This window comes from Trichechus manatus, unplaced genomic scaffold (genome assembly GCF_000243295.1).
Source record: "Trichechus manatus latirostris isolate Lorelei unplaced genomic scaffold, TriManLat1.0 scaffold00068, whole genome shotgun sequence".
Classification (NCBI taxonomy): Eukaryota; Metazoa; Chordata; class Mammalia; order Sirenia; family Trichechidae; genus Trichechus; species Trichechus manatus.
In genome coordinates this window covers 2332453-2349685 of record NW_004444004.1, presented here as the reverse complement: position 1 = coordinate 2349685, position 17233 = coordinate 2332453, and the positions used below count along the sequence as shown (strand labels likewise).

The 17233-nt window shown below is 35.9% G+C and overlaps 1 protein-coding gene across 2 annotated transcripts in view; it reads right to left on the bottom strand.

Annotated features, from left to right (window-relative positions):
- The window catches only part of COL4A5 (collagen type IV alpha 5 chain), a 333343-nt gene that overhangs the window by 85129 nt on the left and 230981 nt on the right, over positions 1-17233 (bottom strand). For both annotated transcript variants that reach the window (XM_004379760.2, XM_004379761.2), the window contains exons 30-36: positions 15773-15886; positions 10816-10983; positions 9855-9944; positions 9056-9205; positions 7559-7657; positions 6094-6183; positions 5546-5685 (exon numbers count right to left, since the gene is read on the bottom strand). In XM_004379760.2, the coding sequence (XP_004379817.1) occupies positions 5546-5685; positions 6094-6183; positions 7559-7657; positions 9056-9205; positions 9855-9944; positions 10816-10983; positions 15773-15886 (851 nt within the window). The remainder of the gene's footprint in view (positions 1-5545; positions 5686-6093; positions 6184-7558; positions 7658-9055; positions 9206-9854; positions 9945-10815; positions 10984-15772; positions 15887-17233) is intronic.

Genomic DNA, 17233 nt, shown 5'->3' with positions numbered 1-17233 from the left:
TACCTTAATATTTACCCCTATTTTTCTAAGTTTAAGCCAGTCTTTTATTTCTTTATATTGCCTTGACTTCCTCTCCATATGAAAAATCAATGTCTACATTTATTAGTCCCACTTTTTTGTTTTAATGTTGTCGTCTTGTACACATTGATATTTCTGTTTCCCTATTTTCAGTGTTTTAGCTTTGATTTATTTTTGTGACTTCCCTATCTGACTCAATATCTGGTTGTTCTGTCCTGTGTTCTAGTCTTGCGTTGTTATCTGTTGTTATTGATTTTCTAACCGGAGGACTCCCTTTAGTATTTCTTGTAATTTTGCTTTGGTTTTTGCAAATTCCCTCAACTTCTGTTTATCTGGAAATGCCCAAATTTCACCATCATATTTGAGAGACAGTTTTGCTGGATATATGATTCTTGGCTGGCAATTTTTTTCCTTCAAGGCTTTATATATATCATCCCATTGCCTTCTTGCCTGCATCGTTTCTACTGAGTAGTCTGAGCTTATTCTTATTGACTCTCTTTTGTAGATGATTTTTCGTTTATCCCTAGCTGCTCTTAAAATTCTCTCTTTATCTTTCGTTTTGGCAAGTTTGATTATAATATGTCTTTTTGACTTTCTTTTGGGATCTACCTTATGTGGGGTTCAATGAGCATCTCGGATAGATATCTTCTCATCTTTCATGATATCAAAGAAGTTTTCTGTCAACAAATCTTCAACAATTTTCTCTGTATTTTCTGTTGTCCCCCCCGTTCTGGTACTCCAATCACTCGTAGATTTTTTTCTCTTGATAGAGTCCCACATAACTCTTACAGACTTTCTTCATTTTTAAAAATTCTTTTATCTGATTTTTCATGAAATAAGTTGGTGTCAAGTGCTTTATCTTCAATCTCACTAATTCTGACTTCTACTGCCTTAATTCTGCTCCTACGACTTTCTATTGAGTCGTCTAATTCTGAAATTTTATTGTTAATCTTCTGGATTTCTGAATGCTGTCTCTCTATGGATTTTTGCAGCCTATTAAATTTGTCATTATGCTCTTGAATAACCTTTTTAAGTTCCACTACTGCTTTGTCTGCATGTTCTTTGGCATTCCTTGCGTTTTGATGAATTTCCTTCCTAATTTCTTGAAGAGTTCTCTATATTAATCTTTTGTATTCTGCCTCTGGTAATGCCAAGAAATTCTCTTCCTCCAGAAAATTTCTAGATTTTTTATTTTGGGAGCTTGCTGAAGTCATCATGGTCTGTCTCTTTATGTGATTTGATATTAACTCTTGTCTCCAAGCCATCAATATGTTATTATAATTTTTTTTATTTTATATTTGCTTAGTGTGTCCTAGCTTCTTGTTTTGTTTTGATATGCCCAAACAAATAGGCTGCTTGTGTGCACTAGTTTGATTATTGACACCTTTGAAGTCTAACGTCCTGTCACCCAGTAGTTAGATCTGTTACTAAGTGTGTGAGCCCAGGAGTCCGTTAAATTTTCTTGTATGGATTCAGCTCAGGTGTCCAGGTAGTCGGTCACCAAGTGTGTGGTGCATGCTCTCACCTATAGTCCTAGTGAGGCATGGGTGATTGGTGTAGGCACAGGTATCTGGCTGCAGTAGGAGGTCACGTGCTGAGCAAGGCAGGGGGGCTAATGGCTGCCCCTGAGTGTCTGAAAGGAAAGCGTGTCCCTGTTCCCTAGAGCAAGTAGGTACGTGAGTTTTGCAGCTGGACTATGAGTACCCTGCACTGTTTGGGCACCACTTACTCTTGGATCCCTGTAGCAGGTGGCTAGGTGGGGTGGGTGGAGCCACCAGTCCTCAAGCCCCTGATGTGGACAGGTAAGGAGCCTGCTTAATGGGCAGAGCAGTGTCAAATGTCACAAACCTACCACTTCACAGCTGAAACACTTGAAGTAAGACTTCAGGTATATATCCTGTTGTACTGCAGTAGTGAGGGCTTACGCTATTGAAATGGGCCCACACAAGTCTATGCAAGGGCGAAAGGCATTCAAAGTCTGCGGACCCCTTATGCCTGTGCCTAGGCAAGGGAGCTGTGCCAACCCTGAGGTCCTGGCTTAGGTGAGCCGGTAGCTTTTTTTCCCGTTTGTTAATTTGTTCCCTCTCCAAGGCCAGGAGAATGGCTCAGGGCGCCTTAAGGGATCTACTTCCAGCCAAGGTGACTCATCAATCACTGAAGCCTGCTGGGACCAGATGCAGGGGAGGGAGGGAGGAGGTAAACAGGAGAGAGGTTTTTCCCAAATGGGGTGTTTTTTTTTTTTTAATCCCCGAGGTAGGCCACCCACAAGTGATCTGGCCCCCATTACCAACCTGACCTTATCTCTTACTTAGTTTCACTTCACTCATTCTGCTTAATCCACACTGGCCTCATTTATGTTCCTCAGACGTGTTAGGTATGTTTCCACCTCAAGGTCTTTGCATGACTCACTCCATTACTACACTGAGGTCATTGCTCAGTATCAGAGAGGACTTTCATTACTACCCTATTTCAAAACCTAAAAATTCTCATCAATTTCTATCCCTAATTCTCACTGTACTTTTTGACATGAAATTTATCACCTTTTAATGTACTATAAACTTATTTTATTGTTTGCCTCTCTGACTAGATATAAGCTCCACGCAGGCAGGGATTTTTGTGTGTTTCATTCATGCTCTATCTCCAGCAGCTGGCACAGTACTTGGCACATTGTACTTACTCAATAGGTACTACTTGAATGAATGAATGAGTAAAAAATTTGACTATGTAAAAAATTTAAATGTCTATATGATGAAATCCGTAGTAAACCACATTAGAAGATCACAACTGACTGGGAAAAAATATTGTACATATATTGTGGGGATATGTGCCATTAAAATATGGATGTATAAAGGCCTCTATGCTGCACAACATGTTGAGACTTGTCCCCAACATGTTGAGACTTTTCACGACTTGTTTTTCCAAACCTGTTACCGATTAGCTTGTTTACCTGAATTCCTCCTCCCTTGCCCGAAACTTATTGTTATTCACCCAAAGCCCATTGTTCTGTTATTTGCTTCACTGTTTGCTGTATTGACTATAAAATAAACTCCTGGGACTGAAGCCGAGGTTTGACTCCTCAGAGTGACCCTACTGGCCCCACTTCTCTGTAAGAGTTGTGGCATTGGTTATTGTCTCCGCCGCCCCGACAACCGTCGCCGCTGCGACAATATATAACAGACAATGGATGTATCTTCACTATTTATGAAGTACTTTTACAAACCAGTAAGAAAAAGACAAACTCCCTCATAAAAAAATGAAGCAAAGAGTATGAACAGACAATCTGCAGATGAGATATAAACATATGAAACCCCACTTGCAATCAGGAAAATTCAAATTTAAACAATAATGATACACTACTTTCACCCATTAGACTGAAAAAAATTCAGCACTTGTAAAATGAAGAGCAAATAAGAAATCTCTTACACTCATCATTAGAGTATAAAGTGATAAACCCATTTAACAGAAAAATTTAGCAGTAACTATTAATATTAAAAGGGCATATATATTCTTTGTTCTAGCAACTTAACTCAGAATTTATTCTATGAAGATATTTACCAAAGAATTTTAAGATATGTATGTAAGATACGTAAGTAAGTATATGTATGTAAGATCTTCAGTGCAGCATATGTTTGTAATCACAAAAACATAGAAACAACATCAGTATTCATCCATAAATTATTTATAGTACAACCATACAAAAAATATTACATAACTATGAAAAAGAATGAGGCATATATTTATGGGCTGATAAAGAAAGTTTGTCAAGATTTATTAAGTGATGACAGCTAGGCACAGAACAGATGTATAATATGATTTCATGTGTGCAAATAAAAATAAAGACATCTAAATTTGGAAGAGGCAACATTATTTATTATATCAATAACTGAGAGAAAATGTCTCTGATTATAGTTTCAAGATGCTTTCAATTGTTAGATGAACCTCAATTTTTGAGATGTTATAATGTAAAAATATTGAGTCTTAAAATTGATGAAATATCATATACATATGCATGTACATGCATAAAAAGCCTTTTCTGAAAGAGTACATGAGAAACTGCTAAAAGTGGTTATTTTGAGGAAGAAGAACTAGGGATTTGGAGTATGTGAACATGTGAAAAGAAGACTTTTTATTTTATACCTTTCATACTGGTTGTATTTTAAAATCAGTTTCATATGTTACTATTATTATAAAAATTTAAAAAGACAAAAATTAGAAGGAATATGTCTTGATGCAGCAATTTCACTTGTAGGAATCTATCCAATATAAATAATTGAACATGTGTCCACAGATATGTATAAGGATGTTCATTATGACATTTCTTGCAATAGTCAATGGAATATCACCCAGTCATTAAAAACAATAGGTTTAGCTCTATAAGTAAACTGACAAAGAAAATTGTATTATATTGAAAAAAGAAATATAAAAATACGTAAATTATAAAGCAAGGTAAAAAACAGTGTATATACAATGAGGCTACATATACACAATGTATATAGAAAAACACAAAATTCTGTGTATATATACATAAATGTTAGAACAGGAGATTCAAATTGACACAATAATCATTAACAGTGAATCTCTTTGGGGAAGAGATTGGGATAGAAAGAGGATAGAGTATGAAGGAGATTTTCACTTTTATGCTTTATATGTCTGTATTATTAATTTTTTAATAAAAGTATATATTAACGTATTATTGGTAAAATTTAAGCAGAACAGGAACAAATAAAATTCACTTCAATAACTTGACATTGTTAACCTGAAGAAATTTCTGATTATCTTTTCAAATAAGTTGATTAACTGGACAATCAAAGTATAGTATCTTTGTATACTATTAAAAGGAAATTATCATTAAAGTATAATTCAGTAATTTATCATTTCACTGGGAATTTTCACTAACTCCATGGAACTTGAATAACACAATTCTTTTAACTCCCTGGCTCTGTGATCTGACTCTATGATTAAAGAAGTTATTATGTTTTTACATGGAATTAAGCAGTTATTAATAAATACCTGTTAAGTCTAACGATTCTAAAACAAGTCATAAATTTGAATACTTAAGAAACATCACCAGTTTTCATACTGACTAGGGGAGTAGAGGGATATATAAAACTGTTTTTAGATCCTGGTTACAGAGAACTACATCAGATATGCAGCTTCATAACACTACTCAACTTTCATTAACTGCTTAATTACTTTGTTTATAAGTTTGCTCAAATTAATAATAATAATATTAAGACAAAGACCCACAACTCTATCACTAAAAAGGGAAAGCCAAACCAGGCAGAAATATGTCTTTGATTTATTGAAACACATTCAGAGATTAAAATAAGGGGGAAAACAAAGAAATCAGAATTTTCCTCCCTTTTTTGGACTGACCCAAAGCCCTAAAATCTTACAATTTCAAAGAAAAGAAAAGTAACAAATCTCTTACCTAGAATATAACATGTTGGTCTATAGTATACTGAGTGAATAATTAGGAACCAGCACAGTGTTACAGAAAAATCACATCTGCCTGGAGCATGCTTACCTTTGGGCCAGGAAGACCTGGAAGACCAATGCCTGAAACACCAGGATCACCTTTTTCTCCTTTCTGACCAGGGAATCCAGGGGAGCCAGGCTGCCCAGGAATTCCAGGAGGTCCGGGGGACCCTTTTGCACCCTGAGGACCTGTTGAAAATATGCAATGTTTTACAAAATATTCTTTATTAGTAGCATTTCTACAATACATATAACCAAGTAAAAAGAAAAAGAACTCTGCAAACTCTGTGTTATATAATAATGAGCTTCACAACTAAGATTATATTTAACAGCCTATTTTTTTAAGGAAGTTTAAGTGAGAGGGGTACAGAAGGAGAAAAGAGATAAGTTGGTGAATTCTCACTTCTAAGGTTTCTAAAGCTTCATCCCTTAATTTCTATGTCAAATATTTGTGGAATAAGAGGACTCAACCCACTGATGACCTTAGATAATGTCTCAGTCTGATTCTGTCAGTACCAGTATCTTTTCTGATAACAAAAATAATGGACCACCTTCCATTAATGGGACAAAATAATACAGGAGATTTTCATCACTCACCTGGAAAACCCATATCACCTATGTTTCCTTTAAGTCCAGGAGGTCCTATAGGTCCTGGATTCCCAGGGAGACCAGGATTACCCTTGGGACCTAGAAGAGTTAAATTGGTAAAATTAAGAGAACACTACAATACTGAGGTTTGGTTTCCTGGAATGGGTTATATTTAAAATGTAAGCATGGGATTGGATGGATCAAATCTTAATATATGGTTAAGTTCTGCAGGTCTAACTCAGCATAAAATAGGTAAGTGGTATCTAAGAAATCTCCTTGGGAACACATTAAAATATAGCCATGGTTATAGAGGCTTCCTAATATAACTTTATAAATAAGTGCAAAAATTTTACCAGGAAAACTTGTTTCTTGCCCTAAAACAATTCCAATCATCTCACGTCTCATTTTTTGCATTTATATAATCACCATTACTGAACTTATCACAGATAAATCCATTATAATGAGTCTGTTTTTTAAAGATTCAGAAATGGCTTTACCATGTAGACCCTGATTATATGAGAACAGGAAGAGGAAAAATGGTAACTTGTCATGATATACCCCTAATACATTGGGCTAGCAAGAGGTAAGGGTTGATGGAGAAGTATTGGGCAGTCAGTCCCAACAGGCAGGGCTGCTCTCTTAGCACATTCTCCTCGGAGTTTAGGTGCTTGAGCTGTGTGGATTCACCTGGGTATTTTCCAGGGACCACAGTGTTGCTCCTTAAACATTTTTCTTTTATTTTTTTCTTGTATACTGACTTCCAGCTTGGGGAAGAGAATGCAGAAAATGTGAGGAAGAGAGAAGGAGATAAGTTTTTTTTCCAATTATGTCAAGGCAATGTGGAGGGGAGTCTACAGCAGACTAACTGGTCTAAAGGGCTATTATGAGGATGGGGACTAGCTGCTTTTATTCCTTAGGGATCCAACGTAAGGGAAAATGGCTTAAGCAGTAAAAAAGAGTTTTGTTAGGAATAAGAAAAAAACATTTTGACTGTCAGGGTGATCAACATTGTAACAGACCACCAAAAGAGACTGAGAAATTTTCATCCTTAGAAATTAAAAAAAAATAAATAAATAAAGCCAACAGCCATCTGTTTTACCTGGTTTAATGACTGACTTGTCTGAAGGCAAAAAGTAGAAAAGGTGAACTCTTCAGGCTCCTACCAGAGAATTGTCTTATTTACATATGTGCCAATGTATGTAAATAAAACAGCACCTTACTTTAATTCTGTATATCCTGGCTGCCACAAAAAGAAGAGACTGAGTGAGCAAAGCAAAATATCCTGAAAATCTTGTCTTTTGAAGCTTGAACGAAATGGAAACATTTTTGCCAAAGGTGAGCTCCATATCTCAGTAGCTACACAAGCATATTACCATGACCAGATTCAAAGTATCATAAAACAGGATAAATAAATAATTACTTTTCCAGGGTCAGGGTCAGCCATTTAATTGCTAGAGGTGGTCATCATGTTTACCTGATGGTCCTGGTGATCCAGGTTGTCCAGTCAATCCAGGTTGTCCTGGGTCTCCAGGCAAACCTTGGTAACCTTTTGGCCCTGAAACTCCAGGAATACCTTTCAAGGATGAGTAGAAGACAGCCAAGTTAGGCTGATATCATTAATTCCTTAAATAAACTTAGCAAAACAAGCTACTCAAATACTGAACTATGAGTGAAATACAGGGAGGACCTGGTGATGTTCTGATATATTATGAACCATTGGCACTGGACTTATGCTAAAAACCTCCACTTTTTATTTATCTACCACTCAATAATTACGTCACTTTCTTCTTTGGGCCTCTGTTTCTTACACTGTAAAATGAAGGAACTGGGCCAGATGATCTCTAGGCTATCTCTTAAATTCTATGACTATCTTTTATAAACCTATATTAGAGGCCAAGTATAGTTTACTGACCCTGTTTTATAGAAGGAATAATTGAGAGAAAAAAGAAGCCTTGCAAGGGGTAAGCCAAGAAAGATATCCCATTTTAGAAATCAGAAAAAAATTAGGCGGACTTGCCTCTTTCATGGCTATACACAAAAGTGAAATAATATCTTGAACTCTTTTGGGGGGAAAAATCCCACCAAACTCTGCACATAGGGAAACTTATCTGTACACACACACACACACACACACACACACGGACTGCCAATATTAATGCTTAGAACACAAAAATAGCCACAAACTTAACAAGCTGCAAATAAAAAGAGCTAATTTAAAAATTCCATGTTGTTTGAAAGGCTATTCTATATAGATTAGATTGTAAATGCTTTACAACTTCTTACTTATGTTTATCCATACTTTGTGATGTTTTGTTATGAATATGTAATACTTTTATAAAAAGAAAAGTTTTTTTTTAATTAAAAAAATCCATGCTATACTTCACACCTTAGTTACTGCTAACAAAATGACTATAATAACACAGTTGTTCCCTAGGTCTACTTTCAGCGACTTCCCTCAAGGCTGAGTTTGGCTCTTCATAGTCCAATACTTGTTTATTCTGCCAAGGTAGAATAAAAGTGAACTGTATTTAAAAGCCAAATGATATGATATCAAAATATTGCAGTGCCACAATGTATCATTCATATCCATCTGGTTTCAAGGAAAAATTTTTTTCAAAGGACCAGCAAATTTTCCCAACACTGAAATCAATTTTCCAAGCGATCGTGGCTATATATCCTTTTCTCTCTACCACATCCTGTACTACTTTCTGGAAGGCCTAAGGGTAACTGCCTAAGTTTATTTTCAAACCTCATAGCTTATAATAGGTAAACTACTAATAAAACACTTAAACAAAAGTTGATCAGTGAAACAGTACAAATCAAGTAGTAATTAATTTTCATTACCAAAATCTGATTGTATCTAAGTGTTTTTTTTTGTTGGTATATCCTATAATACAAGTCACTTTTCATGCCATTTAAGAAGTGAACTTCAGATATATTAGAAAACCCATTCATAAATTCATTCACTCACCTGGTAAGCCAGGTTCCCCCTTCTCTCCTTTTAAGCCCAGTAGATTTGGATCCATTGGTCCAGGAGGGCCTGGAAGGCCAGGTTCTCCTTTACCACCTTTTTCTCCTGCAGGACCAGGAAGTCCTGGCTGACCCTGCAAACCATCATCACCTACAGCCAGCATGTGTGGGGAAGACAACAGACCAGATTCATTCATCCAGGACTAATGCATACAAAGACTGTTCATGTTTTCCATAGTTGGGTAGGCAGCTGACTGCTCAAAACAGTTATGCAGCTTAGTCACTATGAATAACTAGAGCTCACACATTACTAAATTCAAACAACAATCCCTTTTTCCTCTAGGATTCCTCAACAATGATCCAAAAAAAACCCCAATCCCGCTACCGTCGAGTCAATTCCAACTCATAGCAACCCTATAGGACAGAGTAGAACTGCCCCATAGGGTTTCCAAGGAGCGGCTGGTGGATTTTAACTGCTGACATTTTGGTTAGCAGCTGAGCTCTTAACCACTATGCCACCAGGGTTCCTTAACAATTATAGTGACTATAAAAGAAATTTCGAAGTTTGATCCATATATTTTGGTATTTTGAGCTAAGCATTCACCATGTTTCAGGGTATCCAATCTAAGCATGCCATCAAATTGAAAACAGGACCGATTTAAGTGCCATGCCACACAGAAACAAAACACAACTAAGCATTGCTCCTTTTAAAGCAATCAAATAAGAATATTCTGTGTTGACATAAAGCAATGTTTAATTTTCTCTCTCACACACATCTGCCAGCAAACTCTGAATATTACCTTTAAGACCAGGAACACCACTCCTGCCAGGAATTCCCAAAAGTCCTGGTGGGCCTGGAGGTCCCATCATACCCATTTCACCTTTGGCACCTTTAAAAAATATCAATAAGTAATTATTTCCTTTCCTTGATCTTGGAAAGATAAAACGTAAGTTTTAAGATGTCAACTAGCAAACTGTTGAGAGTCAGAGCGAAGGCACTGTCAAGTTTTATACCTTTTCACCTGCTGGAATCTTAGTGACCACCATTGCCAATGTTTTTAACCCATGGATAAAGAGATTCACTGTTTCCAAAGATGGCCCATCTCTCAGTATTCATTCCCTTGTGTATCTCCCTCCCCTTGAATCTGGGCTGACTCTGTGCTATGCCCTTGATTAAGTGACATTGTCTGACTCCCGAGGCTAGATCATAAGCATTGCAGCTTCCACCTGGGGCTCTTGGAACACTTGCTTTTGGGAGTCTCCCTCTTAGAAACTAGCTGCCCTGGAAGAAGTGCAACTATCCTGATACCATGAGAAGCCCATGTCATGTGAAGAGAGGCACCATGGAAGATGAGAAGCCATGTGAAGAGGCCAAGGAATATTCAAGAGTCAGACAAGTGCCATCTTGAAAATGCATTCTCCAGCCTCACTCTAGCTGGTATCACGTGGATCAGAGACAAACAATCTAGTCAATCCATCCCTTAATTCCTGATCTGCAAAATCTTGAGCCAAATAAAAAGGTAGTTCTAATCCATTCAGTTTTGAGGTGGTTTGTTATACAGCAATAGATAACTAGAACACTCACGGAAAAAAAACTGCAGCTCAAATGGCAAAGAGAGTTTCCTATAGTCAAAGATGTGTAACACTCTTCCTTAAGGGATATTGTCGATCCAGAAAAGTGCATCATGAAAATAATCTACTAAAATCATATTAGCTTTATTTTCCTTAATCCAAAATCAGAGAGAATTTTAAACAAATTACCTGGCAAGCCAGAGGGACCTGCTTTCCCTGGAAGCCCTGGCGATCCAGGGGGTCCTATAGGACCAGGTGCTCCAGGAATCCCTGGACTGCCTCTCTCACCAGGGGGTCCTGGAACATCAAATCCAGGAGGCCCTGGATCCCCCTTCTCTCCTGGTATTCCATGCAAGCCTAGGTAATACAACACCAATATTATAAGCATTGAAGCAGTTTTAAAAAATGTATCTGGTTTTTTTTTTTAGGGAAAAAAGGGATAGAACCCTTTGTATAATAAACCTAAGAATGAGTTAGAAATATTTTAGGCATCATATACATAGATGACATAACACTTAAGCTTTAGGATTTTTAAGCATGCTGCTTTAAGACAGTGTCTATCAAACTCTGGTGAAGGATCAATCTTTTTCTTAATTCCCAATCCATCATGGACTAATACTTTTCTAAAATATAATAAAAAATACTAAAAAATGAAAAAACTAAAGACACAAAATATAAGCCTACTTTTATGCTTATTATATTCAACAAATAAAATTATACTTTCAAATTGCTATAAAAATTTCTACATGCTTACTCTCAGTTCCTGTCCTTATCCCACTGCAGACTGGTAACCAACTGTTTGTGACCTGATGATACTGGTCCACTGACCACATTTGGATTTGCCTTGCTCTAAGGTATTATTCACTATTAGAAAACATTAGTATAGTCCCTAAAAATTAGTAATTATTGATAAGTCAGTTACATGGACTCGTTTGATTTATTTTGCCTTTGTTTTATGTATTGTTTTAATAATACATTACTATTAGTTTTTGTTGTTGTTAACTTTTGTTTCTCAGTGTTCCAACTGGGATTTTACAAAAAATATGATATTGCAAAAATATTTCACCTTAGTAAGTTTCTGTAAGACTAAACTACTTTGATAAACAAGGTGGTTAAAAATGATTATGTTTATGGGAAAAGAATTACACTAAAAAACATGATGCAAGTTCCCACTCCAATACCTATGAGCTGTGTGACTTAAATGAGTCACTTAATATTGTTGGTCCTCATCTGCTAAATGGGGATAAAAACGCCATAACTGACTGAAAATTGGGGGCTGAGCTAGATGATAACTTCAAGTGTTCATTCAACACTAAGATCTAATTTTATTGTTGAAGATTTATAGTAATTATTTTTATAAGAGAAAAAGATATTGGGATTTTAAGATCTGTTTGATGTCATATTCCAGCATGCCCTTAAACTGACTATAAGCAAAGTAATCATCCATTAAAAAAAAATTCCTTTGAAGATTAGAGAATTCCACCTAGGTGCACAGCAGTGGTGTTTTCAATGCAGTCATTTCATAGTAAAATACTATAAAAAGGAGAGAGATATTTTATATTATTATATTTGTGAAGCACATGGGGTGGTCTTGAGTCAGAATCAATTCAACAGCAACTAACAATAACAACAATGATGAGATGCCTAGTAATGAGCACTATTATAGCTCTACATGGATCACTGTCTAGTGTTATATTATAGCTTAAGTAGTTTTTGAAGAGCTGAATTTTCAATATAAATAATTTGTGATTTAAAATATGCTCCAAGAGAGTAGTTCTACAAAATAATGACAAAGAAACCAAAGACTTAAATCTAGAGAAATCTTGTTTGATTTCCATGTATAAAGCTTTACTTTATGACTTTTGAGAAAGAACTACAGTACCTGGTAGACCTGAAGTTCAAGAGGCAGAGAGTTACAGTTCAGCAGCAAGTTGAGCCACCCAAGCAGAAGTAAGTTGCAAAAAGATTCATTAGGTTAGGAAACAAAACTAAGCATGTAAAGATTAGAACAAAAAGTCTACAAATAGAAGTTATTAGACATCAATTCACCACTATAATATATTAGGAAAGAGTAAAGAAACTGATTTTAGGCATTTTCTCAGCTCTTCATATAGCCTATTGTATAAATGAAATGTATTTGCCAATAAAGACATGATAAAATGTTTACATACACAAAAAGGAATACTCTTTGATGCAGATCAGCTTTGCACTCTTACTTCTCTCTGACCTTTATATTGCTTTGAATAATTATTTTGGAATTTAAGCTCCTACAGGTTGGTTAAAATTTAAAAATTAATTTGATTTTAGATTGTAAGAGGATAAGTACAGATATTTCAATAATTATTAGTAGATGATTATGATTTAACAGCTTACATGTACTAGGCAAGGATTTATTTCTTCATTGTTATCATTATTAGTAATAACATACACTGTGCTGTACTTGTCACAGCATACATCCTTTCCATGAATACTGTCAGGAATAGGCATCTTAGTAAGATCCAGAATGAAGGAAAAAAAACAAAAAACAAACCTGTGGCCGTCGAGTCAATTCGGACTCATTGTGACCCCATAGGACAGGGTAGAACTCCCCATAGGGTTTCCAAGGAGCAGCTGGTGGGTTTGAACTGCCGACCTTTTGGTTAGCAGTCGAGTTCTTAACCACCGTGCCACCAGGGCTCCAGGATGAAGAAAGTCAAAAGAAATTCAAAAGCTCAGCTGAATCTCCTTATATAATAACAGGAATTACATGAATGTAATTTGAAAAAGCATAAAACACAACTAAGCTTATTTGTATTTTGTTCAGATTAGTACTGACTATGGTCTCTCTTAACTCTTGATCAGCTGTGATTTAAGAATTCAAAATGGCCACAAAACCTCATGTAATTTTGGGAAAAAGCATAAAACACAACTAAACTTATTTGTATTTTGTTCAGATTAGTACTGACTATGGTCTCTCTTAACTCTTGATCAGCTGTGATTTAAGAATTCAAAATGGCCACAAAACCTCATGTAATTTTGGGAAAAAGCATAAAACACAACTAAACTTATTTGTATTTTGTTCAGATTAGTATTGACTATGGTCTCTCTTTACTCTTGATCAGCTGTGATTTAAGAATTCAAAATGGCCACAAAACCTCATGCAATTTTGGGGAATAAAGAAATGACAAAACACAACAGAAGTGACAAATTCATTTTCGCCATCTTTGTGGAAGGGCAGGCCACACCTACAGTGGCCAAATCTAAAAATTAATCGATTTTTCTCAAGATTCCTTTGCTATGCGAGTTGGACAGACTGTTTTTTTTTTCATGTGTGATAAAGTAACTGCATTGAAACAAACTGGTTAAAAGCAATACTCAAAAGTTTTCTTATTTTTACATCAGTAGTGACCTGTTAGGGCTGTAAAAAAAAGGTACAATGTTGCCATAAAATCAAATTTTTTGAAATAAGACATAAAAATAACCATTACTTTCCATGCTTTTTATATTGTTAACTGATGTTTCCCAACTTTTAGCATAACTAATGAAATACCTACTTCCATTCAAGATCAGAAAATATATTTCCATTGTATCAAATTCAATGTACACCCACTCTTCACTTATCGATATAGTTAGGTTCCAAAGACCTGGCTGTTAATGCAAAAATTGGGGTTATGTGGAAATAGAGGATGACCACATCAAATCACAAAATGGAGGATTACTACATCATTACATAACTGTCAATCACTGACAATCATGGCCCAGCCAAGGTGACACATAACTTTAACCATCACAGGCAGTGTTACTCTTGCCTCCCACCTTGGCGTTCATTACTGTCAGATGTATGTCGTTAATGTGCAAAACAGTCAGATAGTAGATTTTTTTTACTATTGTCATAAATGCGAAATGTTGGATAACGAGAAAGTCGATAAGTGAGGAGTAGGTGTACGCACATCTGAACTTGTGTTTAAGCCACCTGATGTATTCATGTGACTTAAGGAATGATTAAATGTTTCATATTTGTTTTAATTTTATGAATTATCATAGTGCTTTGCAATAATGTAATGCTGGCTGCAGGAACACTTAGTGTGCCTGCCTAGATTAAGATAAAAAAAATTCACATCACCAGAGGGCTCAGCATCCAAAACTCAAGTAAGCTCTCACATAAATAATGATTGTAGATGAACCATATGATTCTCTACCTATGGAGGCAAGGCAAACCCTTTAAGGTTACACGTTGAGAAAACTTTTTGGAGTACCCAGTAAAAAACCAAAAGAGAGAAAGTTTAGAGTGCTTATGAATTACAAAGTGGTTGCTGGTTTGGGAGGCAAAAGAGGAAAAAAATCAACTAATTTATTTTTTTTAAACAAAAAGAAATGAGGATGCCTAGAATATATTTGTAATAGAACTTTTTCCCAAACCTTAACTCTTGTTCCCATATGCTAAGAAATGTTAAGAGGTTTCATAGACAAAAGTCTATTAGTACCGTATAGCTACTCAGGTCTGCAATGATCAGTGCTAGAAGTTCTTACATCTTATGATTCCAAGACTATTTCTAACTCAATGATTTATGTTGAATTGTATTATTGGAAATAGGTCAATTTTAGATCAACTGAGAGGGGAAGTATCAGGGAATAAAGAAACGAAGAATATTGAATATACCATCGACTGCCAGAAGAACAAACAAATCTGTCTTGGAAGAAGTACAGCCAGAATGCTCCTTAGAAGACAGGATGGTGAGACTTCGTCTTAAGGACTTTGGACATGTTATCAGGAGGGACCAGTCCCTGGAGAAGGGCATCATGCTTGGTAGAGGGTCAGTGAAAAAGAAGAAGATCCTCAATGACATGGATTGACACAGTGGCTGCAACAATGGGCTCAAACATAGCAATGATTATGAGGATGGTGCAGGACCGGGCAGTGCTTCGTTCTGTTGTACATGGGGTCACTATGGGTCAGAATTGACTTGACAGCACCTAAGAACAACTAACAAAGTAGCTCTTAGGCTGTGACCTATACTTTTTCATCTTTGCAAAAGTATACAAGTAGACATGTTATCTCTCAAATCTGTTTTCTGGTAGATTGTTAAGTAGGTTAGTCTTTATTGATGAGTTAACCAATCTGCATATATCATAAGTACTACAAAATACACGTTTATTTCAATCTTACCAGGTTGGCCTATTGGTCCAGGAATCCCTGGTGGTCCTGGTGGCCCCTGACCACCTCTTCCTGGAAGCCCAGGAGGTCCCATTGGCCCAGGCTGCCCACTTGGTCCAAGATCACCTTTAAAAAATAAACGTAGTTTAGATATTAAAAACAACAACTGTGTCACTAGTTCTTAGGAACCACAATACCCATGTAAAAAGGCACATCATGTTAAGCAAGGATTTCGGAAAGGTGGCCATTTATTGAGCAATAAAAGTATACATAAGTACCCAATTTCTTTAATAGATAGAGGACTAGTTGGACTATCTCCTTCTTCAGTGAGCTTCACTAGATTGTGATTTTCAAGGAATTGGTCTATTGTATCTAAGTGGTCAAATTTATGCACATAGAGTTGTTTTACCATATTCTTTTGCTATTCTTTTAATGCCTGTAGGTCTGTAACAATGGCCCCTCTTTCATTCTTAATGTGTCTTCTCTCTTTTTTAATTCATCAGCCTAGCGAGAGGTGCATCAATTTTATTGATATTTTCAAAGAACCTCATTTGGTTTCATAGTATTTTGTATTGTTTTTCAGTTTTAATATCATTGATATTTACTCTATTTACTCTTATTGTTATTATAGCCTACCTTCTGCTTACGTTTAGCTTAGTTTGCTTTTCTTTTCTGGTTTCATTAGTGAAAATTTAGATAATTTATTTGAGATTTTTTTTCCAACGTAAGCTTTTAATCTATGAATTTCCTTCCAATAACTGCTTTATCTGCATCACAAAAATTTTTAAGTTTTATGTCCATTTTCATTCAATTAAAAACTTTGTAATTTTCCTGGTGATTTCCCCTTTGACCAATGGGTTATATAGGAGTGTTTTGTTTATTTTCAAAATATTTCAGGGTTTCCCCAGATATCTTTCTGTTATTGATTTTCTATTTGGAAATGTGTATTCTTTTCTTAAAGTTGTTGTTAGGTGCTCTCAAGTCGATTCTGACTCATAGCAACCTCATGTGACAGAGGAGAACTGCCCCCTAGGATTTTCTGAGCTGTTATCTTTACAGAAGCAGATCACTAGGTGTTTCTCCTGTGGAAAGGCTGGGGGCGTTAACCACCAACTTTTCAGTCAGCAATTAAACACTTAATAGTTTGTGCCACCAGGGCTCCTTTTTATTTTTTTATTTTTATTTTTTTTTATTGTACTTCAGGTGAAGGCTTACAGACCAAATAGTTTCTCATGAAACAGCAGCACACATATTGTTCTATGACACTGGTTAACAACCCCACAACACGTCAACCCTCTAACTTCTCAACCTTTTATTTTTGGTGAAAATACACATAGCAAAAGATACACCTTTTCAAAAATTACTACATGCACAGTTCAGTGACATTGACTACACTCTTCCAATTGTGCTGCTATTCTCACTTAAGATGAAGGCTTACAGAACAAAATAGTTTCTCATTTAACAGTTACTACA